Source organism: Brachyhypopomus gauderio, chromosome 2, assembly GCF_052324685.1.
Source record: "Brachyhypopomus gauderio isolate BG-103 chromosome 2, BGAUD_0.2, whole genome shotgun sequence".
NCBI lineage: Eukaryota > Metazoa > Chordata > Actinopteri > Gymnotiformes > Hypopomidae > Brachyhypopomus > Brachyhypopomus gauderio.
The window spans coordinates 36,113,170-36,136,901 of NC_135212.1; the positions used below are offsets into that span (position 1 = coordinate 36,113,170).

The window sequence follows — 23,732 nt, forward strand, 5'->3', positions numbered from 1 at the left end:
ATGATTTGTTTTGAGGAACATGAAAAACTGATTTAACAGGATTTTTTGCATCACTCCACAGGAATGTAAGTGTTTGGGTTGATGTTGGCTTGGTGCTCTGAAAGACACATTTGACCTCAGTTTAATAATGCAGTCCCATGATGCATCTGTTCAGGAAGAGCTGCCAGCTGAGCACATGTTTGTTGCTTTTGCTTTGCTGTGTTGTCTCAACAGAAATGAAAGGCATATAATCCCCCCTCTCTATATCTCCCATCTCTCTCTCTCCCCATCTATCTTTCTCTCTATCTCTCTCCATCTCTCTCTCTCCCCATCTATCTTTCTCTCTATCTCTCTCCATCTCTCTCCTCTCTCTCAGGAGGAAGTGCTGTAAAGGTTTCAGGTTTGTGATGGGACAGTGCATACCAGAAAGTAGGTAAAATCCTGCATTTGTGTTTTTTTTTTACTTTAAGTGAATCACTTTTCCAATTCATTTATTTATGTATTGTGTTTTTAAATTTTTTTTATTTATTCATTTAATTATATAGTCTGAAAACACTTTGGACATGCAATAGTTGTTCCTTATCGACACTAGATAAGGACACGTCTAACCATTCTAACGTCTGCAGGCATAGATGTGTGTGCTGGCTCTCCATGCGAACAGCAGTGTACAGACAACTTTGGTCGGGTGGTGTGTACGTGTTACCAGGGCTATCGCTTTGATCGGGACAGACATCGACAGCACCTGCACCCATACTGCTTAGGTAGGAGCTTTCATTTTGGCGAGTTTTTATTGTTGTTGTTTGGTTTGTTTGTTGTGTTCATTTAGTTCCTTGACAATTTCCATGACAACAAATAGGCTACCTTAAATAACTTCTAAAATATCAGAATGATTATGTAACACATAAATGAGCATCAATGCAAATAAATTTAATATTATTTTCTATAGCTATTTTTGATGTCTTTAATAACTGCTCACTCACTGTCTCTCGTCCCCTCTTGTTCTCTGTCTGTCTGTCTCTGTGTCTCAGACGTGGATGAATGTGAGGAGTCCAATGGCACAGTGTGTGAACATGTGTGTGAAAACACCCCTGGCAGTTTTCGCTGTCTCTGTAGTGCTGGGTACACACTGTCTCCAGACCAACGCTCCTGTGTACCTGCACACAACCGTGAGTGTGTGTGTGTTGGATGTGCATGAAGAGACTAAAACTGCATTTGTTTCCTGTATCTGTTATAGTGGCCCATAACAGGTGTGTGTTTGTGTGTGTGTCTTGGAGTGGCCGGCGTGTGTATGTGTGTGTGTGTGTGTGTGTGTGTGTGTGTGTGTGTGTGTGTGTGTGTGTGTGTGTGTGTGTGTGTCTTGGAGTGGCCGGCGTGTGTGTGTTATAGTGGCCTGTAACACGCATGTGTGTGTGTCTTAGAGTGGCCCGTAACAGACTTGTGTGCATGTGTGTATTATAGTAGCCCGTAACAGGTGTGTGTTATAGTGGCCCGTAACAGGAGTGTGTGTGTTATAGTAGCCCGTAACAGGCGCGCATGTGGGTGTGTGTGTGTGTGTGTGTGTATGTGTGTGTAGTCTCTCTGTCGGGCTCTGCAGGTAAGTCAGAAACTCAGATGAGTGCTGGCTCCTGCTCTCTCACCTGCCCAGACATCATGAAGATAAGAACCAGCCTCCAGCAGCTGAAACTTCGCCTCGGACACGCCCCCTCACCTGGGCAGGTAATGCAAATGTTAACCCACAGAACTGGTTGTACAAACACACACACACATGCATGCACACACACTGATCCTGGACCTTCCATGCTTTGTCTTGCTTGTAGGTGCTGTCCCATGGCCTAGATAACAGCAGTGAAAAACCACCTCCTGGTAGGCTGGGTAAAAGTTCTGATAGCCACATCGCCCTGGGTCCCCCAGGGGCACCTGGACCCCCAGGCTTGCCTGGTACAATGCAGTTTTGTCCGTCTCTCTCATTTTATTCTCCAAGCTAGCATTTTTTAAAAGGCACTCGACTGACAGCCTGGATGCTTCTAGTTCTGACTGGGACTCTAATACTGGTAGGACCCCCAGGCTCTCCTGGACAGAAAGGGGAGTCAGGAGCCAGGGGCCAGCCGGGCAGCCAGGGCCCCAGGGGGGACATGGGCCCTATGGGCCCCCAGTCAGACCTCAAACACACCAAGCGGGGACGCAGAGGCCCTGTGGTAAGCTCTGCAGTTGATCTTATTTCTTGTAACATATAAGAAATGTACATAAAGTCTTGGTGGTGTGGTTGTTGATTTCCTGATGCCTGTGTGCCCTGCGGGGTGTAGTGTTCAGCTCATCTAGCCTTCCTTACATGACACTCCCACACACACCTACTTCCACAGGGACCACCAGGAGCACCTGGAAAAGATGGATTTAAGGTGTGTTTGTTTTTAAAAACAGCTTATAATGTGAATGTAAATCAGTAGGTGACTGTTTTCTGTGTTATCTTTTCATCACAGGGCGACAGAGGTCCTCCTGGACCCAAGGGCCCCCCAGTAAGTACATCCATTGGCTTCTAGGGATCGATATGCCTAATAAACACTGATCTAGGATCAGATTCCTCCCCTCATAGCAGTGGGATGCCGTTTAATCATTGTGCTGAATCGACATTAAGTCTGTACATGTCACATGTAAAGACAAGCAGTTAAATACAAATGAAGGCGTAGTTTGCTCAGTTTCCTATCTCATATTTACATGTATGCTGTTGAGGACACAAACGCTTGCAAGATAATAGTAGGCTAGGCCTATAACCTAATACCGTTATTATATACAAATGTGTATAAGTTCTAACATGTTTAGCCAGTAGAGGGCAGTGTTTTTATAGTGCGTGGTTGGCAACACAGTTCTTAGTGCTTGGGGACAGGTTGAATGGTGCTTACTAGGGATGTGGAGATTCACCGATTCACATCGGTGATTCGATACACATGTCTGCGATTCGACTGCACCGGTAGATTCAACGTGCATCGGGTTTAATTTGCGGGCGAATTCACGATGCATCGCCTCTAGCCTTTTTGCATCGGCAAATACCATGATTAAATTGGGTGTTTTGTTTTCCAGTATCTATTCCTTATTCTAACATTTTCAGAGGCAACATATATATTTTTTTAAATTTATTTCTTTTTTTTTCGAGGCAACATAAATGCACCATCGTGTCTTCAGGTACTGACGCAAACACACAGACGTACACAACAAAGATGGAGGGAAATGAGAGCATAGCAACGACAAAGATATTTAAGGCACCAAAAAAGACACACAAATCAAACGTGTGGCAATATTTCGAGTTTTTTAAGCGATGTGGTCAACTTGACAAGACGCACGCAATCTGCAAACAATGCCGTGGGGCTATCAAATACGTTAGTAGCACAACGAACCTGGCAACACACATGAAAAGACGGCAGGGTGTGGACATCTCTGCGGCCGCTACCCCCTCGTAAGTCTAGCAGACAGTAGTGTTGCAGATCATAATATTCACTATGTTAATAGAGAGTAAAGTAGAATTGTGCTATTGAGTTAAGAAAACTGATGGGTTAGGCCAATACATCCTCAAACCTCAACTAACTGTATCGAATGATCACTTATCAAACCGAATCCTCATATAATAAGTCATATCGTTACCAATCATTTTTGAATCACATCATATCGTGAACAGGAGTGATTTGTATCACATCGTATCGACAAGGGGTTTCAGAGTATCGCAGTTATATCGCATCGCTGGCAGTGTATCGAGATGTGTATCGAATCTAGCTTAGTGGTGAAGATATACATCCCTAGTGCTTACTGTTGAGACTGATACACTCTCTCTGTGTCTCATTTTAGGCTAGTGTGTGTTAATCATGTTTGTTTTTTATTTTTGTTTATGAAGTATATGTTCGTAACACTCAAATGGGTGGTGAACGTAACACTCGTCTGAAAATAAATTCTCCGGTTTAAAATATAGTCTCCCGTTAAAATTTTTTTGGCATTTGGGTCCGTATCCAGTTAATCAGGAATGTGATTGGGTCCGGACAGGACGGTGTTCGGGTCCGGACCGCGGTCCGCCATTTGGTGATACCTGTTCTATACTTTAGCTCTAGCATGCCATCAGGCTTCACTTCCTCTAAATTAACCTACCTGACACCTTGTGTGAAATAGTCATTTTTTCTTGAGTGTTTCTGTCAATGTGGCTTTATTTCACTACTGTGGGCTGGTCAGACTTTCATGTCTGTTGGTTTGGTATATATATATATATATATATATATATATATATATATATATATATATATATATATATATATATATATATATATATATACACATTTAATTATGGTAGAATTAGCATTTTTTCACCTATTTTGAATACAGTTTGTATTTAGAACGTAGTAATGTAATGTAATGTAATTTTGTTTGTATTTTTGATAGTTTAATGTATCTTAAATCTGGCATTAACAGAATTGACAGGCTGTTAGCCAGGTAGCTAGGAACATGTGGCTAGAAGCTGATAGCTAGCAGGTGTTTTTCAGTGCATTTTAATAGCTAATAGTAAGTTGCATGTGATTTCTAACTTATAGCAACAGCTAAAGACCAATTAACCTAGAACCAAAACAGCTCTATGTTAATCTAGCCTAAGTTAGACTAGCTCCAGCTAGCATAGCTCAAGTTAGTCTAGTGCTAAAACAGACCTACATATTAACTTAGCTCCAGTTAATCTAGTTCCAGTTAGCCTAGCTCCAGTTACTTTGGTTAGCAGTGTCGATCTAGTTGCACAGCTATGTAATGTAAAAGCAGCTCAAACCATCTGATTTCATTAAAGCAGACAGTTGTCATAAGTCACAGAGCTGGACTTGATATGACGTGCTTCTGCCCTAGGGTCCCCCAGGTTCTTTTGACTTCCTCTTACTAATGATGGCAGACATTCGTCATGACATCATCGAACTGCAAGAGAAAGTTTTTGGGAGAAGGGGGGAGCTGTCCCTGGACACGCCCCCAAATGCCTTGGAGGAGGCGGAACTTGACTATTGGGGTTCAGGACAAGAGCCAATGCACAATATGTGACTACCTTGGAGAGATACCAGCAGCAACGTGACCTGTCAGTCTGAAATATAGGGGCGGTCCCCATCAACTGTCAAGGTCCTAAAAGCTAAACTTTGTCGTCATAACAAAAACTTTGGACTTGAAAGCCATTGAAACTGTACAAGAAGGTAAGATGACCTAGTTCTAGTCCAAGTCCTACTCCTAGTCCTTGGATGAACTGTAGCTAGAGAAGAGAAAATAAGGCTGCAGAAAAACGACATCTCACACCACTGTCACCGTTTCCTGCTCTGGTGTAACATACGTGTGGCATGCATTCATGTACTTTTGCACACATGTTTTTTTAACGTTTTTTAATGTGGTATGTTGGCTTATGGTGGAGTAAAGGAGTCTTCTTGGAGGTCACTTAGCGGGGTATGAGGTCATAACAGCATCCCTGTGTGTGTGTGTGTGTGTGTGTGTGTGTGTGTGTGTGTGTGTGTGTGTGTGTGTGTGTGTGTGAGGGGCGGACTGGCATACATTGCTACCGGGGATTTCCCCGGTGGGCCGATGGGTTAGTGGACCGGTGGGCCGCCGGTGGTTTAACTCAGCCCGTGGAGGAGCCACTGCCGCGCACTGCGGCCCCGGCCCGTAGTCACGCTGCTGTTTAACGGTGTTAATACCTCCCCCGCTCCAGTCAGACTAACCTGCTCAGCGCGGCCGCGGTCTGAGCCTGTAAACACATGAACGAGTTGGACCGCGGCCGCGGACTGGGCCAGCTGGTGCGGGCTGACAGTAGCCTATGCAGCGGAGATCAGAAAAAAAACCTGTCCCAGAAAATACGGGCCGGACTACGAAAACATACAGCAGTTTAAATTGTAGATAACATGTTATTTTAAATGTACTGCTGTCGCCTCTGCAACGTCTAAGGCAAATTACCTTAACACGGTTAACACGGACGCAAGTGGCGGTCTTCAATGCAGAGCACTGTGCACTGTTTTTTTAAAGCTATTGAAATTCTTAGATTAAAACTAACCACCACAAATAGGTAAGAGGAAGAAATACCCACGTTAGAGTTGTAGGTTGTTCTTTAGGATGCACTTTGCGTAAAACAACTTGTTTGGTTGTCTTATGGACTATTTAACAACTTGTTTGGTGGTCTTATGGTGGACTATTTAAAAGCCACTATGTGGCTTTGTAATCATATTATTGCTGGAATTAATATTGTCCATATGACAATAAACGCCGTCATATACACTACATGCCATGTATAGATTCATATACAGTATACACACACATATACATATATATATATACACATATATATATATAGTGGGCCAGTCTGTCAGGAACTCCCGGACCACTTTTTCTCCCCAGTCCGCCCCTGGTGTGTGTGTGTGTGTGTGTGTGTGTGTGCGTGTGCACATGGGTGCCTGAACTTTGCGCAGCATGACGCATCCTATGATAATTTGTAAAGCAATAATAAGTAAAGCTGTTTTATTGCAATATCAGAACTTCTTCTGAACCTTGAATAAATACATCCATCAAAGCTAGTGTCATGTTTCATCCATAACCTCCACTGCACTCTTCCTCTCTGCTACATGCACCACAATGCTCAGTAAATATGGGCCCCTGGATAAGAGTGACTGTCAAACACTGTTGATCCTCACTGTGGCATTACATAGAGCCTTAGAAACCAAGCACTACTCATCTACTGCTCATCCTGTCCTTCGTCTGCTTCTAATGGTTTCTGCTGCTCTACAGGCATTATGGCCACTGAGAATTTAGTGAATCAGGGATGCCTGAGTGAACATAATAATGACTATGCTAATTAAGCAAGACCTTGTACATTTTGTTCAGTCAAGTTAATAAGGTGAATCAGTTATGGCACACTGTTAAAATCAAAATGACTAGGAGGAGTGAACAGTCATATTTCATCCAGGAGAGGGAGACAAAATATCAGGAAATCATCTCCCAAACTGAAGATCTAAGGCAAGACAAATGATCGGTTTTTCAGCAGGACAACCTCTAGCTCAGACCTACCAGCCTTGACCTTATGTCTGATCTGTCTACAGATGTTCACTGTTTTTAACACAACTCCTCATTAGCACTGGGATGACGGAACCTCAGAATGTTCAGGACCTTCTGAGCATCTGGTGTGTTGGAAGAGAACACCAAGCTCTGCACTAGCTTTTTAAGGTTAGGACAACGAACTAGTGTCACAAGACTTTCACAAGTGTCAAACTGATGCATGTTTTTTTAGTTTGGCCATAAGTTTTGTCATTGCCAAATGATACTTTGGAGACAGGTCTCAGTTGATACAAGCTTGTTATTGAGGGTACCAGCACAATGAATCGTGCACACACAAACACACACGTACAGGGGCATGCAATCTCAACATCCTTGCACACACACACACACGTACAGGGACAGCCAATCTCAACAGGCGTGCACACTTACACGTACAGGGGCATGCAATCTCAACATCCGTGCACACATTTACACGTACAGGGGCATGCAATCTCAACAGGCATGCACACACACACGTACAGGGGCATGCAATCTCATCATCCGTGCACACACACACACACACACACGTAGAGGGACGTGCAATCTGAACATCCATGCGCGCACACACACACACACACGTACAGGTACATGCAATATCAACATGCGTGCATTTGAAAAGTCCATCTACTGTCAGACACACCCTCTTTCGTGCAACTAGTGTTGTCACGTTGCCCAGCAACAGAGCATGGGAAAACATACATGCATCAGTCCTAGCCCTATGTCAGACTGTGAGAACAGGTGATGATCTCATATCCACTTCTCTTGGCCGTCTTCACCTACCTCACTGCAATGCAACATTAGACCATCAGGAGGCGGCAGGTGGAGGTCACACAAGTTGAGGCCTCACTTGAGAGCCACCGTTGGTGACCTCATCTGCAGTTTCAGGTGTTTGTGTAACTTGAGGTGGACTTCAAGGGGTGAAAGCGATTTCCTGCTCTGCTCCACCGTGATCCGATTATGGTCACGTTTATATGATGAATAGGACGTTGACAGTGAGCCCCCTGGCCTGCATGGTTAAAGTCACCAGCATATAATTAAGTGGCACACTGACTGGTCCGCTGCCCGCCATCTCGTGTGTCACACTCAGAACAGTGTGGCTGCTGCTAACTGCTCTATTGTTGTCTGCAAGCTGACGTGTTACTCTCGTGTTCTCGTGAGTATCATTCTTGGCAGGATACACTATGAGCGGAGCATCGCTGAGGAAGGTTCTCCTCTATAGGCACTTCAGTTGACATGGTGGCAGGAACCACGCTCCAGACCACCAGAGTGGATTGAGGTTAGGGCCCGCTCTCCATCCCACCAGAGCGGTATCGGGTTAGGGCCCGTTAGGGTTAGAGGTTCGGGTTAACTTTCTTCCTTACGGGTCATTTCAGACCAGTGGGTTAGGGTTAGCCTCAGTCAGGAGAGTGGTCTCAACAGTGGGTGTGGCTTCAACAGTGGGTGTGGCCAAAATACATGGGTGTGGCATATTGGAACAAACAGCAAATTCACATCCTCCTGTTATTAATAAGGTGTAATAATGGAAAATTAGTCATGCGAATAATGTGACTAATTGCCACCGATTAGGTAAACACTGGCAGGCCTTGAGGCGGGGGGGGGGGGGGGGGGGGGGGGTGCCTGTGTGTTTCCTCCGCTCCTGGCTGTGAGGAGCTGTGTGGTGCCTCCTGCTCTCCACACCCCCAAACTCACTCCATACGCCAAAGATTCAGGTAGCAGCGTCTCAGGGCGTCTCAGGGCACAGCAGGAAACCGAGACAGAAATGAACCGTAGCCAAGAGAGGGACAGAGAGAGAGAGATAGAGGGAGAGAGAGAGAGAGAGAGAGAAAGATAGAAGGAGAGGGGGGGACACAACAACTACAGAACACATTCCATCAACAATGATATGAGGGATTGTGTTGCAGAGTAATTAATACATACACACACTCGAATGGAACATGTTGTGATTAGAAGAGTCATAGTGTGTGTGTGTTTATGGTTTCGGAAAAATTGGGAAAGTCCCTTGTGGTTATGTTAGTTTGTCAATCACTTTTTGGAGGAAGGGCAATGTTCACTAATCAAAACATGGCATCTGCAGTCATGAATACCGATATAGGGTCACATCAGTCCACTGTAGTATTACAGACTTACGCGTCTGCAGAGATGGGTGTGCACATTAGTTCTTTAGGTGTGTAGGCTGACCAGTGTGTGGTGATGCAATTCACAACAGGCTGAGAAATGCCAGTAAATCCTAACCACAGGTCCTGAGAGATGGTGTCTGGGATCAGATCCTGGGCTGTTCCAGAGACAGGTCCTGGAGAGACAGGCCCTGGACAGATAGGCCTGGACAGACAGGCCCTGGACAGACAGATGAGCAGGCAGGCCAAGCAGTCCCAGGCAGCACAGCCCACACAACCTGCATCTTACGTGCTGTAGCACATGCAGCAGCAGAGGCACACGCAGCCGTCTGATCCCGTCTGAAGGGTCTCTCACTCTGGTGGCCATCTGGTCCACGGCGGTGTCCACATCTGATGCACTTCCAGCTCTGAAGCAGGACACATGACTAGCTCCTTCTGGCCCAGTAAAAAATCAGCAATCCAGTACGTCATATTCACTGAAATAATGTAAAGATTTAGATGCGAGATCTACCCGATTCCATTTCAGAATGGGAACCTGGTTATTTACCTCTATAATCTGGGTCACTCTGAGGCACAGTTTTGCTGGGATTGTGATCCAAGTCTGGCAACAGAGCTAGCTAATTGTGTATTAAACCTGGAGGCCTGCATTATGCAAATTATATCCTGCTAAAGGCCTCCTGCCAAGTTTGCGTTTTCCGATTATTTATTCTTGTAAGTGGATACAGGAATAGCACATACCAAAACAGTTCTTCAGCAGCTGAGTTGTTTTAGTCATTAAATCATTACAAACTTTAAGCTAATTGGTTTATATAAGTCATGAAATGTGTGATTCGTACCAGATATCGTTAGTAAGCCTTTTGGCTACTGTTAATGTGCGAGTATATATACTCACCGGCCACTTTATTAGGTACACCTGTCCAACTGCTCATTAATGCAAATGTCGAATCAGGGAATCACATGGCAGGAACTCAATGCATTTAGCCATGTAGACATTGCCGAAACGATATGCTGCAGTTCAAACCGAGCATCAGAATGGTGAAGAAAGGTGATTTAAGTGACTTTGAACGTGGCATGGTTGTTGGTACCAGATGGGCTGGTCTGAGAATTTCACAAACTGCTGATCTACTGGGATTTTAAAGCATCTCGAGGGTTTACAGAGAATGGTCCAAAAAAATAATAATATCCAGTGAGCGGCAGATCTGTGATTTTCCTGGCACACTTTGGGCCCATTAGTACCAGTTGAGCATCATGTCAATGCCACAGCCTACCTGAATATTGTTGCTGACCATGTCCATCCCTTTATGACCACAGTGTACCCATCTTCTAGTGGCTACTACCAGCAGGATAACATGCCATATCATAAAGCGCGAATCATATCAGACTAGTTTCAGACAGTACTCAAATGGCCTCCAGTCACCAGATCTCAATCCAATAGAACACCTTTGGGATGTGGTGGAATGGGAGATTTGCATCATGGATGTGCAGCTGACAAATCTGCAGCAACTGCGTGATACTATCATGTCAATATGGACCAGACTCTCTGAGGAATGTTTCCAGTACCTTGTTGAATCTATGCCATGAATGATTAAGGCAATTCTAAAGGAAAAAGGGGGTCCAACCCGGTACTAGCAAGGTGCACCTAATAAAGTGGCTGGTGAGTGTACATGTTACCTGGAGATCAATGGAGATTGTCTTTCGTCAACACATGGTAAAACCCTTTTAAAACGTTGCCCAATAATGATAACAGAAATGTCATGAAGGAACACTCTGGAAGGCAAAGCAGCATTATACCATGTCACTGCAGCTCAAGAGGATGCTCATTAGAAGGACCCCAGATCTCCTGCATGGGCCACCGGCTCAATTGCACTGCTTAGATAAGGGAGGTCAGAGCCAAGCTCTCGGTTTGGGGTTTCCCTGCTCCGACACACCTGATTCAAATCAGCAATGCACTCAGAAGCTGAATCAGATGCCCTGCAGGCTCTGGGTTTTGCGAGCGCTGCTTTCGCGCGTTCCCCCCGGGAGCGTGCCGCTTGATGACCTAATTAGCTGACGAGATGAATCATTTGCGTGTGCTCTTGTGAAAACACCAACGTATTCAACAAGATCTCACAGACTATTAAGAACCATATATGACAACCCGGCTATGGCACTTAAGTAATCGTCTTTACTATGCACAAGATATCAGTGGTGCAGTCTCTGCACATTGAAAGTGCAATACAGGATCTATTACCATAAAAATCTCCCTTTTCAGAGATGTCTTGGACTCTGTTTTTAGGACACCTGTGAGGACATCTCACAGAGAGAGTGACCATGTCAATATTTAGCTGTTTCCAGGACAGACATGTCACTGAAGGCATTTGTTAAATCACAGGTGTCTGTCATAGTCAGGTATGCAGCTGCGTGTGGACCAGGAGGAGTGAGAACATACAGCAAAGATTTGTACTTTCTCTCTCTCTCTCTCTCACACACACACACACACACACACACACACACATACACACATACACAGCCCGTCGACAGTCCGCACGAAACCCAGGCATGCCACGAAACACCTGACAAGTGCGGGCGTGGTGTGCAGCGAGACACGCTATCTTGACACGCTACCTCATTCTTAAATCTGTGCTACGTGGCTTCGGGCAGGAAAAACTACAGCTCCCGCTCGCTCGCTCGCTCGCTTTCTCTCTCTGACACACACACACACACACACACACACACGTGCTACTGACTAAACCCTTAGGTTTGAAGACCAGAATCATAGAATTAGAACAAAAGCTAATACAGTTTCACAGTTCTCATAAGCTGCGATGAATTTCTCATTATATTTTCAGAACTATGCCTACCCCACAGCCGCGCGTCTATATTTGCGCGTGGCTATGTGTTAAATGTAGTGTAAATGCAAGTAAAAATTTTAAAAGATCTATTTAAGTATTTAATTTAAGAGCCCATGCAAATAAGAACATTTTGCCACCTCGCGCTGTAAAACATTTCCAGGTTGCTCTGTCATTTTTACATAAAGCTTGCACTTTGAGGACACTGAATAATTCGGAGGGGGTGGATTACCGCCGCGCCGCTGTGTAAACTACCTTAGCCTGGAGCGCGCGACTCCGCACCTCTACTTCCGTTCTCTTTTACAAGACGTTCGCATGCACATCCATCGGCAAGAATCGTGAAACCGGCCCGACGAGTCTGCAGAAGAGACCGAACTCACATTTTCTTTTTTTCTGTCATTCTTTTTTTGTGTTTAAGTGGGACTTGCCTGCAGGTCTCGCCTCGCTTGCGTGAGGACGGCCGCTTTATCTTCGCAGCCGTAATGACCCTTCCACCTGGCGCTTTGACAGGCGGCTTGTTTATCACCCGCTTTTGTCTCGCGCTTGCGGCGCCCTCGCAGGTTTTTGCAGGCAGCAGTCACGAGGTCATCTCCTCGCTAGCCGAGGTGTGCATGCTTGATAGAGCAGTCCAGTTGAACGAATATTTACTTTGTGTTTATTAATGTGCTGATTTCCGTCTCTGGAGCTGATCAGCAGGACTACTGGTACGGGGTCCTACTTATATTTATAAATGTCCTTCATTGCACGATTTACCGCCTTAATATTAGTATGCAGGCATATGCAGGTATATCATCCGTGACTGTGATATTGGCGATCTTACTTAAGTCTGTCGGTGTAAGATCGAGACTTGTGCAAACACATACGCCACTTGTTTCATAAGGGGATTGCCAGCCTAATTCTGTTTTGGAAAAAAACCGCGTGATGATGTTTATATAGAAGGGAGAAAGGGGAAACACTTAAAGACGTATCATTTCACGAGCCTGACAGACCTCACGGAAAAGGCGAGCTGGGGCGTGCAAATGTCTTTCGCCCCATTTCGTTACACTGCTGCAAAACGGCTACTTTTAAAAACCTGTCACGTAACGGCAAACCAGTTGATTAATTCGATCCCAGTTGCAGTGGGTTGACTGGATTGACGTGAGAATTAACGGGTAACATGATCAGACCGGCACGTTTTATCGCTCGTTATCGGAGAAAGTTAGATTTAGGCCAACATGAGGGGCGGCAAAAGAGCGGTCATCATTCTGTGTTGGCCATAATCAAAGTGGGCGTGTCTATACAACACCACGCCCAACGCCGGCTTCTGGTTTACCGAGACTATAGTAAATGCTGTCTGCGGAGCATACACCTACCTGTTCTGGGTTTCAGAATTTGGTTTGGCGCGGTCTCTGCATACTTTTTTCTTATGTAAACAAGTTTCTTTTCGTTTTATGTCTTATTTTGTAAATGTTTATTTAACTTAAATACAAGGTATTGCATAGCTAGCGACTTACCTCACCGTATGAGTCATCTTACAGGGAGGATACTGTAGATAGAACCTCTTCGCAGGGGAAACTCATCTGTTTTTTTAATTCCATCAACAATTTACTTACGCTACCCAGCCGTAACAAAACTTCAATAGCAAAGCATACGAATGCTAAAACCTTAATAGACTAAATGAATATTAAATCAATATAATACTAAACCACAACACGATGTTAATCACAAATAAATATTTCCAGAGATATTGAAATAATTTCAAATATTAATGATTTTAAATAGAAATAAAACTTTTGTATTATCAGCATAAGTATTTTCAGCATGACGTGAAACAATGTGAAATAAAGCACACAGCATTTCCATCAGATTAAGGTTATAAAAAATCAACAAGAAACAACATTAACACTAACATTAACGCTAACATTAACATTAATTAAGGTCTTTACTGGTCATTTGTCTTGACATTCACTTAAGATGTTGTTTTGTCTGTCACCCTATAACACTCATCAGTCATTGATCTTGCTGAGCTATGTGGCACGTGGCTCCACAGACACCCCACCCCCCTCCCCGTTTCCAGGGTACACTCCCTGAAATGCAATGTTTCATTTGAAAATGAAACTCAAATTGTATATTTGGTTTTTGGTTATGTGTTCTTATTTAAAGTGCATATTGTCACAAGCTGTAAAGTTATATTCATTTCAAAATGCAGTGTTTATTTCTCATTCTCATTTATTTCTCATTTCTGGTAATGCACAGTGCTATTGCTTTACATATTTGTGCTGTTTGTTAGCCCTTGTCATGTAGTCTTCTTCTAGTGTGCAATGTCTGTGTTACAATACTGTCACTCATCTTATAAAGCATACTCAGTAACACTGAGTTAGGTCTTACTGGCTCTAATGTGGGTGTAACTTTACTGGAACTTGTGAAACACTGCTGCTCTGCCTTTGAACAAGCTAACAGGCTAAGCCTGCTCCTAACAACTTTTTTAGGGTCCACATCTTCTAGCCCACCAGACAAACATGCCCCATATGTCACCATGACTACACTCACCTGTCACATCGCCTGCACAGTCCACCTCTTGTTCGTATAATGGTTCAGCCCAACTCTGTCACAACCCCTGATGCTTCGTAAAGCCCCTCGGCTTCTGTCTGTCATAACCTGGACCTGATTGGACAAACTGACCCCACTAATGGCTGCTACCAGGACAAACCTCGAGAAGGTTAGGAGAGAAGAACACACCAGGTCAATCCAGGTAGGACAGGCAGTGCCAGGCGCCAGCGGCACTGGTGTCATGGGTTTGAAGCCCAGGGAGCTGTCCTACTGAAAATCTGCTATCTTATCTGCTACTTATACAGCCACTTGTATAAAATGATTTGATGCTTAGTCATACACTACAGATTTAGTCAGTTCAATTTAGTCAGTTTACAGTAGATATTTAGTCAGTTGTCAGTAATATGTGTGATGCTGTATGCGCCCACAGAGTAGCATAATGAAGTACTGACTTTATAGTGCAGTGTAGCCTGTGCAGAAAATCATTAGAGGAGATATTGATTATCATTTAACCCCTGGACATACTCATGAGAAATGTGTAAGACAAGAGAAAGAAAATTGGGTGCAGAATTACACTACGACACAAAGTTCCTGTTTTTTTCCAAACAGCTCCTGAATCCTGTGTCGTGTGACCTCCAAGTGAGGTAACAGCCTGCATGGGGTTTCCAGCACACATGCATCGCTTCTAATTTATGGCCCTCCCTGTTATTGCAGCGAATGTTTTGCGAGCATAACGTAGCTGTTCTCAACATAGCATTTGTGACCAGAGTGTAGCTGTTGTTCCACAACCCAACATGTTTACCTCGTCCACACCCCGTATAGAACATGCTGCACCATTTTGTCCTCTTTGGAGTTCCTGCCCCTCTCACTCAAATACCCAGAAGTCACACCATTCGAAGGACAAAATGTTCTTTGATGCTGACACACCTGACAGCTAAGAGTAAGCTTGATGGTGGAGTTTATTTATTGGGCTCTCGTCGTATTGACACCAGGGAAATTTGTGCATCAGAATGCAAAGAAGCATCATCCAAACACCCAGAGGGTTTGTGTTTTAAAAGCCAAGCCGATGAAACGGCTCGGGAGCACAGCGAGGGTGCTGGCGTGTCGAGAGTGGCATGAAAATTCCCCGGCTTGAGCAGCATGTAAATCACAAGGCCTTTCAACTGTCAGTAAATCATTTTTATACGCATGCAGAGCTGTCCTCCCCTGCCCCCGTCCCACAAACCCTTTCTCCAAGCAACCAATGAGCAAGCTAGAGCATCTCCGGCTCGAGGGACTTGGGGAAGACACCGGCCCCGAAGCAGGAAGCCTGAGCATAAGCCCCTTCCTTTTCCCATAGGGATCAAACACAGTACGCTGAACTGCCGAGTGTTTCATGTCCTCTGATGTTTGCTTTCCACTACATCCCACGCGAGGGATGTTTGTATGAGCAATGATTGCAACAGAAGTGCCGCACGAGTTCACACTCGAAAAGTGAAGCCATTTAATGATTTTCTAACTCGCAGATGATTAGGCAACTCAAAAGTTGTTCTTTCCTGTGTATGCTAATTAACAAATCTAAATGGTTGGAACAAAATTCCCAAACCTGAACTCTCCTAAGTCTTGATTGACTCTCTGTTTTCGTAGTTAGGCACTAAATTATGAGGTAGCTGAGGTTGGTGATTAGGACTTGATGGCTTTTATCTCTTTTTGTTTATCTCTATATTCAAGATTGCCATAACCTGGATTGTCCAGCCTCCATGAAAGCAGCCTGTCAGTTTTCCTGGTTTACAAAGAATGTATTAAACAATGTAGAGAGGAGCAAGTTGAGATGGTTTGGACATCTGGTCCGGATGCCCCCTGAGCGCCTCTCTGGTGAGGTGCTCCGGGCATGTCCAACTGGGTGGAGACCCCGGGGAAGACCCAGGAGACGCTGGAGATCGGTAACCCTCCAGAATATCTGAAAGAGGTGGCCAGTGAGAGGGAAACCTGGGCCTCCTTGCTTGGGCAACTGACCCGGACCCAGGTAAGCGGTTGCAAATGGATGGATGGATGGTGTTAAACAATGTGTTGAAGACCATAGACATCGTATGTGTGCTTCTTAAAATACTCAAATTTAGGCTATTTACATCATCACCGTTTGGGGGAACAATAAGTTCTGCCTAGTCCACGCAGACTCCACGGCAACTCTACGGAATGTCACAGCTGAACCCCTGCCGGCTGGGACGTGTCAGGACTATTCCAGCAAGATATGTGGCGGTTTGAGCAATGAAAACTACTGAGATGTACCGACGTTTGAGGGGTTTTTTCCAACTGGGAACTGTTTGCGAAATATATAGAATAAGTTGCCAAGGAAAAAGTAACTTGGCTCAACAAATCACGAAAGAATAGGGCAAATGCGCCAGAGTGGCAGACAGCAAATGGCCATTTCAGTACTAAACGGGTTCATGTTTACACGTTAATATGGAATTCATGCTACTGATATGGTTACGTAATGTGTTGGATCACTCAACGGACGTTTCGCAAGGAGCTAATTGTATCCAGCTACCCGCTCATAACCGCTCCACAAGCAACAGGAACAGCGTAACCACTTATTAATGTTGCATCAAAACACTGCAGTTAGATTCTAAACCTGTGCAATCGATGTAAATAGGCTAATCCAGTTTACAAAGTGCACAGATTATTTAGTATTAGTGCCATAGCTGTGTAAAAATCTGAATGTTTTATTATCAAATGATTAAAGACTCCAACCACATCATTGCAGTTTTCCTTGTGTGAGCAAACCTGATTCCAGTAAGTAGCTATTACAGCCAAGCCCTTTGCGAGCTTATTTAGGTGTGTGAAAGCAAAGGTAGCGCTACAGTACACCCGGACTTCAGACAAACACGCGCGCTCTAAAGGACATTTTAGTTAATCGTTTTTTTTAACTTCCAAAGATGTAGGCTACGTGACTTCAGGCGTTTTCTGCTAATGCAAATACTACAGTGGCCAGCCGAGACATGTTAAAACATCGCTCTTTATTTCTGCTGCAGTGATTTCATACTTTCTGAGCTAAATTTATCGTCTTACAGTTATGAAACCTCTGGTGTTTTCACAGTGGAGTCCATTCAAGCTTGCAGAGGAAATGAGGCATTGCATATCAGAATCCACACATCGCTTTATCTTTGGAACACACACAGTTTGACACTCGCACACACTCTTCCCTGTCGTGACTATACACTAGCAGATCGCCAGTCTAGCTGTCGTGAGAAGCAGTGTCATGGGTGTTACGTGCAGAGAGAAGCAGACAGAAATGTGTGTGTGTGTGTGTGTGTGTGTGTGTGTGTGTGAGGGGGGGGCGGTGCTGCTCTTTTTTCGTATCTCCAGCGCTGAAGCGGGGCTAGATCAAGCGATCCTGATCCACAGCCAGCGTTTGTTGCATTGTTTTCACTTGTTGCATTTTGCAAATCAGATAACAATCTAAATGGATTTTTCTTGACGAGTATAACGTGCCAGTTCCCCGTTAGAGATGTTTACAGGTGTTAGAAAGAGGAGAGTGTGTTTAAGAATCAGGGCCGGCGCCACAATAATAGGCGTCAAAATAAAAGTCTTGCAATAATTGTGACATCTACTCATATTTCTATGTAGTTTAACATGGATCCATAATATTTGTTCATAGCTGTAGTAATTATCTGGCAATACACCTTGTTACAAGAGCTGTTTATCTATGGTAACCAGATGTCATCTTTCACCCAGACATCTTTTTGAGTCACAAAAAATATCCGGGTGGAACTTTGTTTCACTCGAGCTTACATAGAATTTGTTTGGTTAGTGAAGTGTTAGTGAGAAAGGTGAGTGGTGAAGTAGACGAAAATTTTCGGAGCTCTCCCCCCGCGCGTAACACCCATGGCACCTCCATCCGTTATCCACATTTTTGGATACTACCCACCCCCTTGTTTTGAAAAAGAAAAAAAATAGTCTGATTAAATCAGACTTAAAAGTGCAGTTGTGAAAACATCCTAGGTCCCTATGTGAATCAATTTACATAACTATCTTCTTAGAACAGCCAGTTGCATCAACTGTTCTGGGTAGATTCCAGTTATTGATCACATTTGCGCACAGCTTGTTTGTGAAAGCACTTTGACCTTGATCTGTAGCTAGCAGACTCTAAAGCAGATGTCTTCAGGTGACACACCTGCTACCTCAGATCGCCTTTGCTGATTTGCTGATTTGGTTGTGTGTACAGCCATCTAAGAGTCAGTTTATCTCAGGCTTAATTCTAGTTCTTTGATTCCGATATACCAGCACCACTAGCACTGATGTATGCTTACCTCCTGTTAGCATCGCGACTGTCTTGTATCACTATCATTCGACATGTTCGCTAGCTTGTGCTGTCTGTAAACCTGTTTATGGATGCATAATACTGAACAGAGTTACTTACTGGGATTTAGCTGTTCAGCTTTTAGTTTATCTGTGCCACTGTCACAAAAGGCTCAATCCAAAGTCCAAAAGTTTTCTTTAGTGTAATTTACATCTTATGTTTCTCAGTCAAATACTGAGACTGGTGGCCAGTTCGACAGATCACTGTGTTAGAAATTCTAAAACCCTTAAATGGTGAGCACAATAAAAGTCAGAAGCAGTTGGGTAAGATAATAGAATACAATGATTTATTTACCAAGGTATGGATTAATCCAGAGATCTCAGTTACATACACACAAAGCGTCTGCAAAAGAGAGCCCACTCCGAACTCTCATCTTTTATATCTTTTAATCATCAATACACACTGTGTCCACGAGGTGAACATGAGGTGATCAACCAAATGCAATACATGACATAATTAACCCTGATTTGACAGATGCATATGATGCATGCCCCCTCCACGCTCATCATCCTCGTGACAGACTGGATGTCGCCCTAGTCCTTTCCAAGTGGAGATTAGGCGTCTCCAGCGAGGTCAGTTTAGGAACACCAGAGGAACATCAGATTAGGCCTCAGCCGAGGCCGTCCAGGGAGCACACAAACACATCTGAGGCCTACTGAAGTCATGAGAATGGCTTCAGTGTCATGATTAACACACATATATGTAAAAAGATCTCTAACATCTATATCTAATGTGTTTAATGTATACTAAGAAAGCCTGACATAAATGGAAATCATCAAATTTCCATCACATCACCCTCTCAGTCTACCAGATTACTGGGATAATTTCTCCTGTTGTTAATGTGAGTATGTTCATATAACTGACACCAACCTGGTAATTGGATTCGAAGAACAACTTCAAGTAGATTCATTCATCATTGCGAGACCTTTATTTTGAAGAACCTTTTTAAAGTCTAAATGCCTGCATACAGTATATACATCATTGTGAAGTATAAAGACCTTCACATGTTTTTGTTAATTTAGTATTTCACTTTCTGTTGATATTACTGCTAAAACCTTCATTTTAAAATTTCAAGTATAAATTTGCCCATACTGTAGCATGATGGACAGAGACAGGCAGTGAGAGAGAAAGTGTGTATGAGAGTGTGGGAGAGACTAATTTGTGTGTGTGTGTGTGTGTGTGTGTGTGTGTGTGTGTGTGTGTGTGTGTGAGAGAGAGAGAGAGAGATGACTATCACTACTTTTGTCATTCATAGTAAAGAACCATCATCTCCTGATTGTTGCCTGAGCAGAGGGAGTGTCTGTGGAGTTTAGTCAGCACTGCCTTTGAAGCACCTGTAAATCGCACCACACTCATTCCTTTACCTGGACAGCACACCTGACACACAAGAGCAAAGTACACACACACACACGGTGAGAAGAGCATGCAGGGAGAACATACCGTCTTCTCCTCTAAGCCATGCCTTTCTTCTCTGCTTAATATTCCAGTGACTCAGAGCTCTGCTGAAACTAACGCCAGTTTTGTATGACCCAGTTATCTCATATGCCGGCTTATCCAATCCATTTCAAACATTGTGGTCTGTCACTTGTCCAAATTACTGTAAAAACTACACACTGCTATGTTCTAAAGCTAATGAGTCATTTGAACATTTGTTTATAATTTGAATATATTCTTGGAGGTTTTTCCTTCTATATAAAATCTGTGGTTTTCTTTTTATGTCATAAGTAATTTGTGAGCACTCTTCAGAAAGCTGCTCCACTGAACAAACAGAATATTAGTTTATGTATCTTACAAAAACATTCAATTTCATAAGTAAACTGGCTAGTATCTTCCTGAAGGATTCACTTTAGGATATAATAGTTTACGTCTGAGTCGTATGTTCTTAAACCATGAACTATGACACTAAGGACCTGTTCTGGGATCAGTGTCTACTCCTGTACGGTGTCTACTCCTGTTTGCTCCTATGAGTCTTTATCCATCAGTCTCTGCTCAGCGCATAAGGAGTGTTCTAAGATATGTCAATTATGTACCAATCAATTGTGGTCTTTGGTCCTTACTGTATCAGTGAATATTATGTAGACTGGTGTGTGGGTGTGGATGTGTTTGTGTGTGTGTGTACAAGCATGCTGTGCGTGTGTGGGGCCCTGTTTCCTGAAACAAAGAGCAGGTTCCACTAATTTGGTTTCAAATACCAAACATATGAATAAGCTTTAATTCTATGGCCTAAGTGTGGTTCTTTCTGCCACTACTTATCCTGCTGTTTAAACAGTAGGTTGTTATTGTCACCAAACCACTTTACATGTGTTTAAGTCTTATTTGCACTGCAGGCATTAAGTCCTGCAGGACACACCTGCTAATTTAGTAAACCCTCTTTCTATAAGTGAGCTGAAACAGAAAAGGAGCCGATCCGAAAGCAAGGTAAGCTCAGTTCTAAGGGTGCTCTAAGGGTGCTCTAAGGGTGCTCTAAAGGTGCTCTAAGTTCTAAGAGTGCTTACAAGGCATGAAATCTTGTGGGCTTAGTTTGTACATCCCCATTTACATAATGTTATCAAGTCCTATTCATTGTTTTTTTTTTTTCATTATTGGACTCATTAGCCTTTGTACTTCCTATTTCTTTAAGCATCTAAAGATATCTCACCACAGTATGGGATTAGAATTCTGTGTAATGGAATAATGTAAAATAAACAAACTCTGGGATTAATCTAATCTATTCAAATAATTTCAGGAGAGTTATTACCACAGCTACCATACTACCACAGACACCATTTTATCATACTACCATAGCCACCATACTACCATGCTATCACAGCCACCATACTACAATACTACCACAGTCACCATACTACCACAGCCACCATACTACCATACTACCACAGCCACTATACTATCATACTACCACAGCCACCATACTACCATCACAGCCAGCATACTACCATACTACCACAGCCACCATACTACCATACTACCACAGCCTCCATACTACCATATTACCACAACCACTATACGTCCATACTACCATACTACCACAGCCACCATACTACCACACTATCACAGCCACCATACTACCATACTACCACAACCACCATACTACTATACTACCACAGCCACCATGCTACCATGCTACAAAAACCCTGTATGAGGGCCAGGGGGCCTGGAGTAGACACAGGATGCACACTTCATTGTGTGTGCTATAGCCGCTGTGTGTTGTCACCACGGCTGGTTGTTCTTGTCTTATCAGGATTGGTGAGACAAAAGCAGCAGGTGGCAAAGCCCTTCTATATGTGACAGTGAAAGTGAACAACACTGAAACACTTAAACTTCCACGTCTGGACTGGTGTGTGCGTCTGTGACTCCAGAAGAGCGCTCTGTCCTATAAGATGTGGTTTGTCTAATCTTTCAGTCTGGCTGGCATCAGTCTAGACTGTAACTGCACATTAGGAAGTTTTTTGTCAGCAGACTTCCTGAGGCAGACACATGAAGCGTTATTTAAAATGATAGGCCTGTGTTTACTGAGTCAAGCACTGCTGGGGTGCAGGGAGGAGGCAGCGTGAGACTCAAACCAGAGAAGCAAGAGAAAGTGTGTCTGGGGCAGAGAGAGAGTGAACGATTGAACAAGTGAATGAGTGAGTCAGTGAGAATAATTGAGTGAAAGAGCTCACTCCCAGCTTTATGGTGACAACAGTGTTATAATAAATATTGTGCAGCCTGTAATCTGCTGGGAACTTTAATCTGCTCCTCACTGATCATTTCCACTTTGTCGGTTATCTCCTCTTCATCAGTGATCTTCTCTTCATCAATAATCTCCTCTTCATTGTTCATCTCCTCTCCATTGATCATTGCTTATATCTTTCTTTTCCTCTTTCAATAATTTATCAGTTTCTTTTTTGTCTTTTTTCTGCCAGTTTAATATTTTAATTTGATTGGTTCAATAAAAATTTTTTTTGCACTTTTCTCATATCACAGGTCATGTTACAGAGACATCTTTGAAACATATCCTCGAAAGCATCTTATTACATCAGATACCTGACTCCCTGAAAACCAAAGTCCCTGCCGACAGAGTGAACAATGATGTCTGTGTGCTGCCCAGAGGCCTGTGTGCTGTCCAGAATTAAACAGATCACATGTCCATTGCCCCCTGACACCCCATGAGTAAGTAACTTGTACACGCTAGAACATTTTGTTCAACAGTCTAACTCTCAGAGAAAACTTTCCAGACAGAATTTTTTTATATCTATATAACATATATATCTATATATATATTTATGTCTATATAAAATTTTTTACATCAATCCTGAATTGATGGGAGTGTCAATATTCTAGTAGCGTCTGAGAAGGCCCCAGCAAACGTGATCCGATATCAGGTTATTTGTGTCTTTAGTTTAGCATGTTGGTCATTTTCTCATAGAATGTTTGTTTCACATCAGAATAACAAAGGTTTATGGTATATTGTTCCAAACTAGACGAGTGTTAAAGTAAAGCTCTAATACAAACAAAACAATGATTTTGCAAGTTGAGTCAACACTGATTTTTAAGTTGCAATACTTGGAAAAATGGAAAATGGAAAAATAGAATGGATGTTGGACATGTTAGTCTTCCACTTCAGTGATTTTATGTCTTTCCAAATTCCATTTGGTGAAATCTGTTCCCAAAATGTTCATTTTAGTTAGTATTGTTTATTAGCTACACGATTTTCCTGGGTATCAAAATACACTAACACACACACACACACACACACACACTCAATGGCATTTCTGGGCACCCTAGAGCAAGTGTTAGTTATGTTTCATTGGGTTCAGCCTGTTCTTCACTCGTCTTCAGTGACGAGGTCTCTGTCTGTCCAGCAGACGAGACAGATGCCCACTGCATTCG

General features: G+C 43.4%; 1 protein-coding gene and 2 long non-coding RNA genes across 4 annotated transcripts in view; 2 read left to right on the plus strand and 1 right to left on the minus strand.

The window, feature by feature from the left end:
- The window catches only part of LOC143501614 (collagen and calcium-binding EGF domain-containing protein 1-like), a 26,537-nt gene extending 20,009 nt beyond the window's left edge, over positions 1 to 6,528 (plus strand). The window contains exons 3-11 of one of the 2 annotated variants that reach the window (XM_076995019.1): positions 356 to 408; positions 606 to 740; positions 1,008 to 1,145; positions 1,553 to 1,695; positions 1,797 to 1,917; positions 2,035 to 2,174; positions 2,340 to 2,375; positions 2,457 to 2,492; positions 4,843 to 6,528. In XM_076995019.1, the coding sequence (XP_076851134.1) occupies positions 356 to 408; positions 606 to 740; positions 1,008 to 1,145; positions 1,553 to 1,695; positions 1,797 to 1,917; positions 2,035 to 2,174; positions 2,340 to 2,375; positions 2,457 to 2,492; positions 4,843 to 5,028 (988 nt within the window). In that variant the 3' untranslated portion in view covers positions 5,029 to 6,528. Of the gene's footprint in view, positions 1 to 355; positions 409 to 605; positions 741 to 1,007; positions 1,146 to 1,552; positions 1,696 to 1,796; positions 1,918 to 2,034; positions 2,175 to 2,339; positions 2,376 to 2,456; positions 2,493 to 3,156; positions 4,109 to 4,842 lie in introns of those variants that run through there. The other variant, XM_076995020.1, reaches the window with a different exon arrangement.
- LOC143501640 (uncharacterized) overlaps positions 1 to 12,542 on the minus strand; it is a 23,959-nt gene extending 11,417 nt beyond the window's left edge. The window contains exons 1-2 of the long non-coding RNA XR_013126979.1: positions 12,424 to 12,542; positions 1,617 to 1,687 (exon numbers count right to left, since the gene is read on the minus strand). This is a non-coding gene — a long non-coding RNA (uncharacterized LOC143501640). The remainder of the gene's footprint in view (positions 1 to 1,616; positions 1,688 to 12,423) is intronic.
- A 37-nt stretch (positions 12,543 to 12,579) lies between these two features.
- LOC143501651 (uncharacterized) lies at positions 12,580 to 22,991 on the plus strand. The gene is made up of 3 exons (XR_013126980.1): positions 12,580 to 12,699; positions 16,235 to 16,529; positions 22,827 to 22,991. It is a non-coding gene; the product is annotated as an uncharacterized LOC143501651 (long non-coding RNA).
- Positions 22,992 to 23,732: the final 741 nt, after the last annotated feature.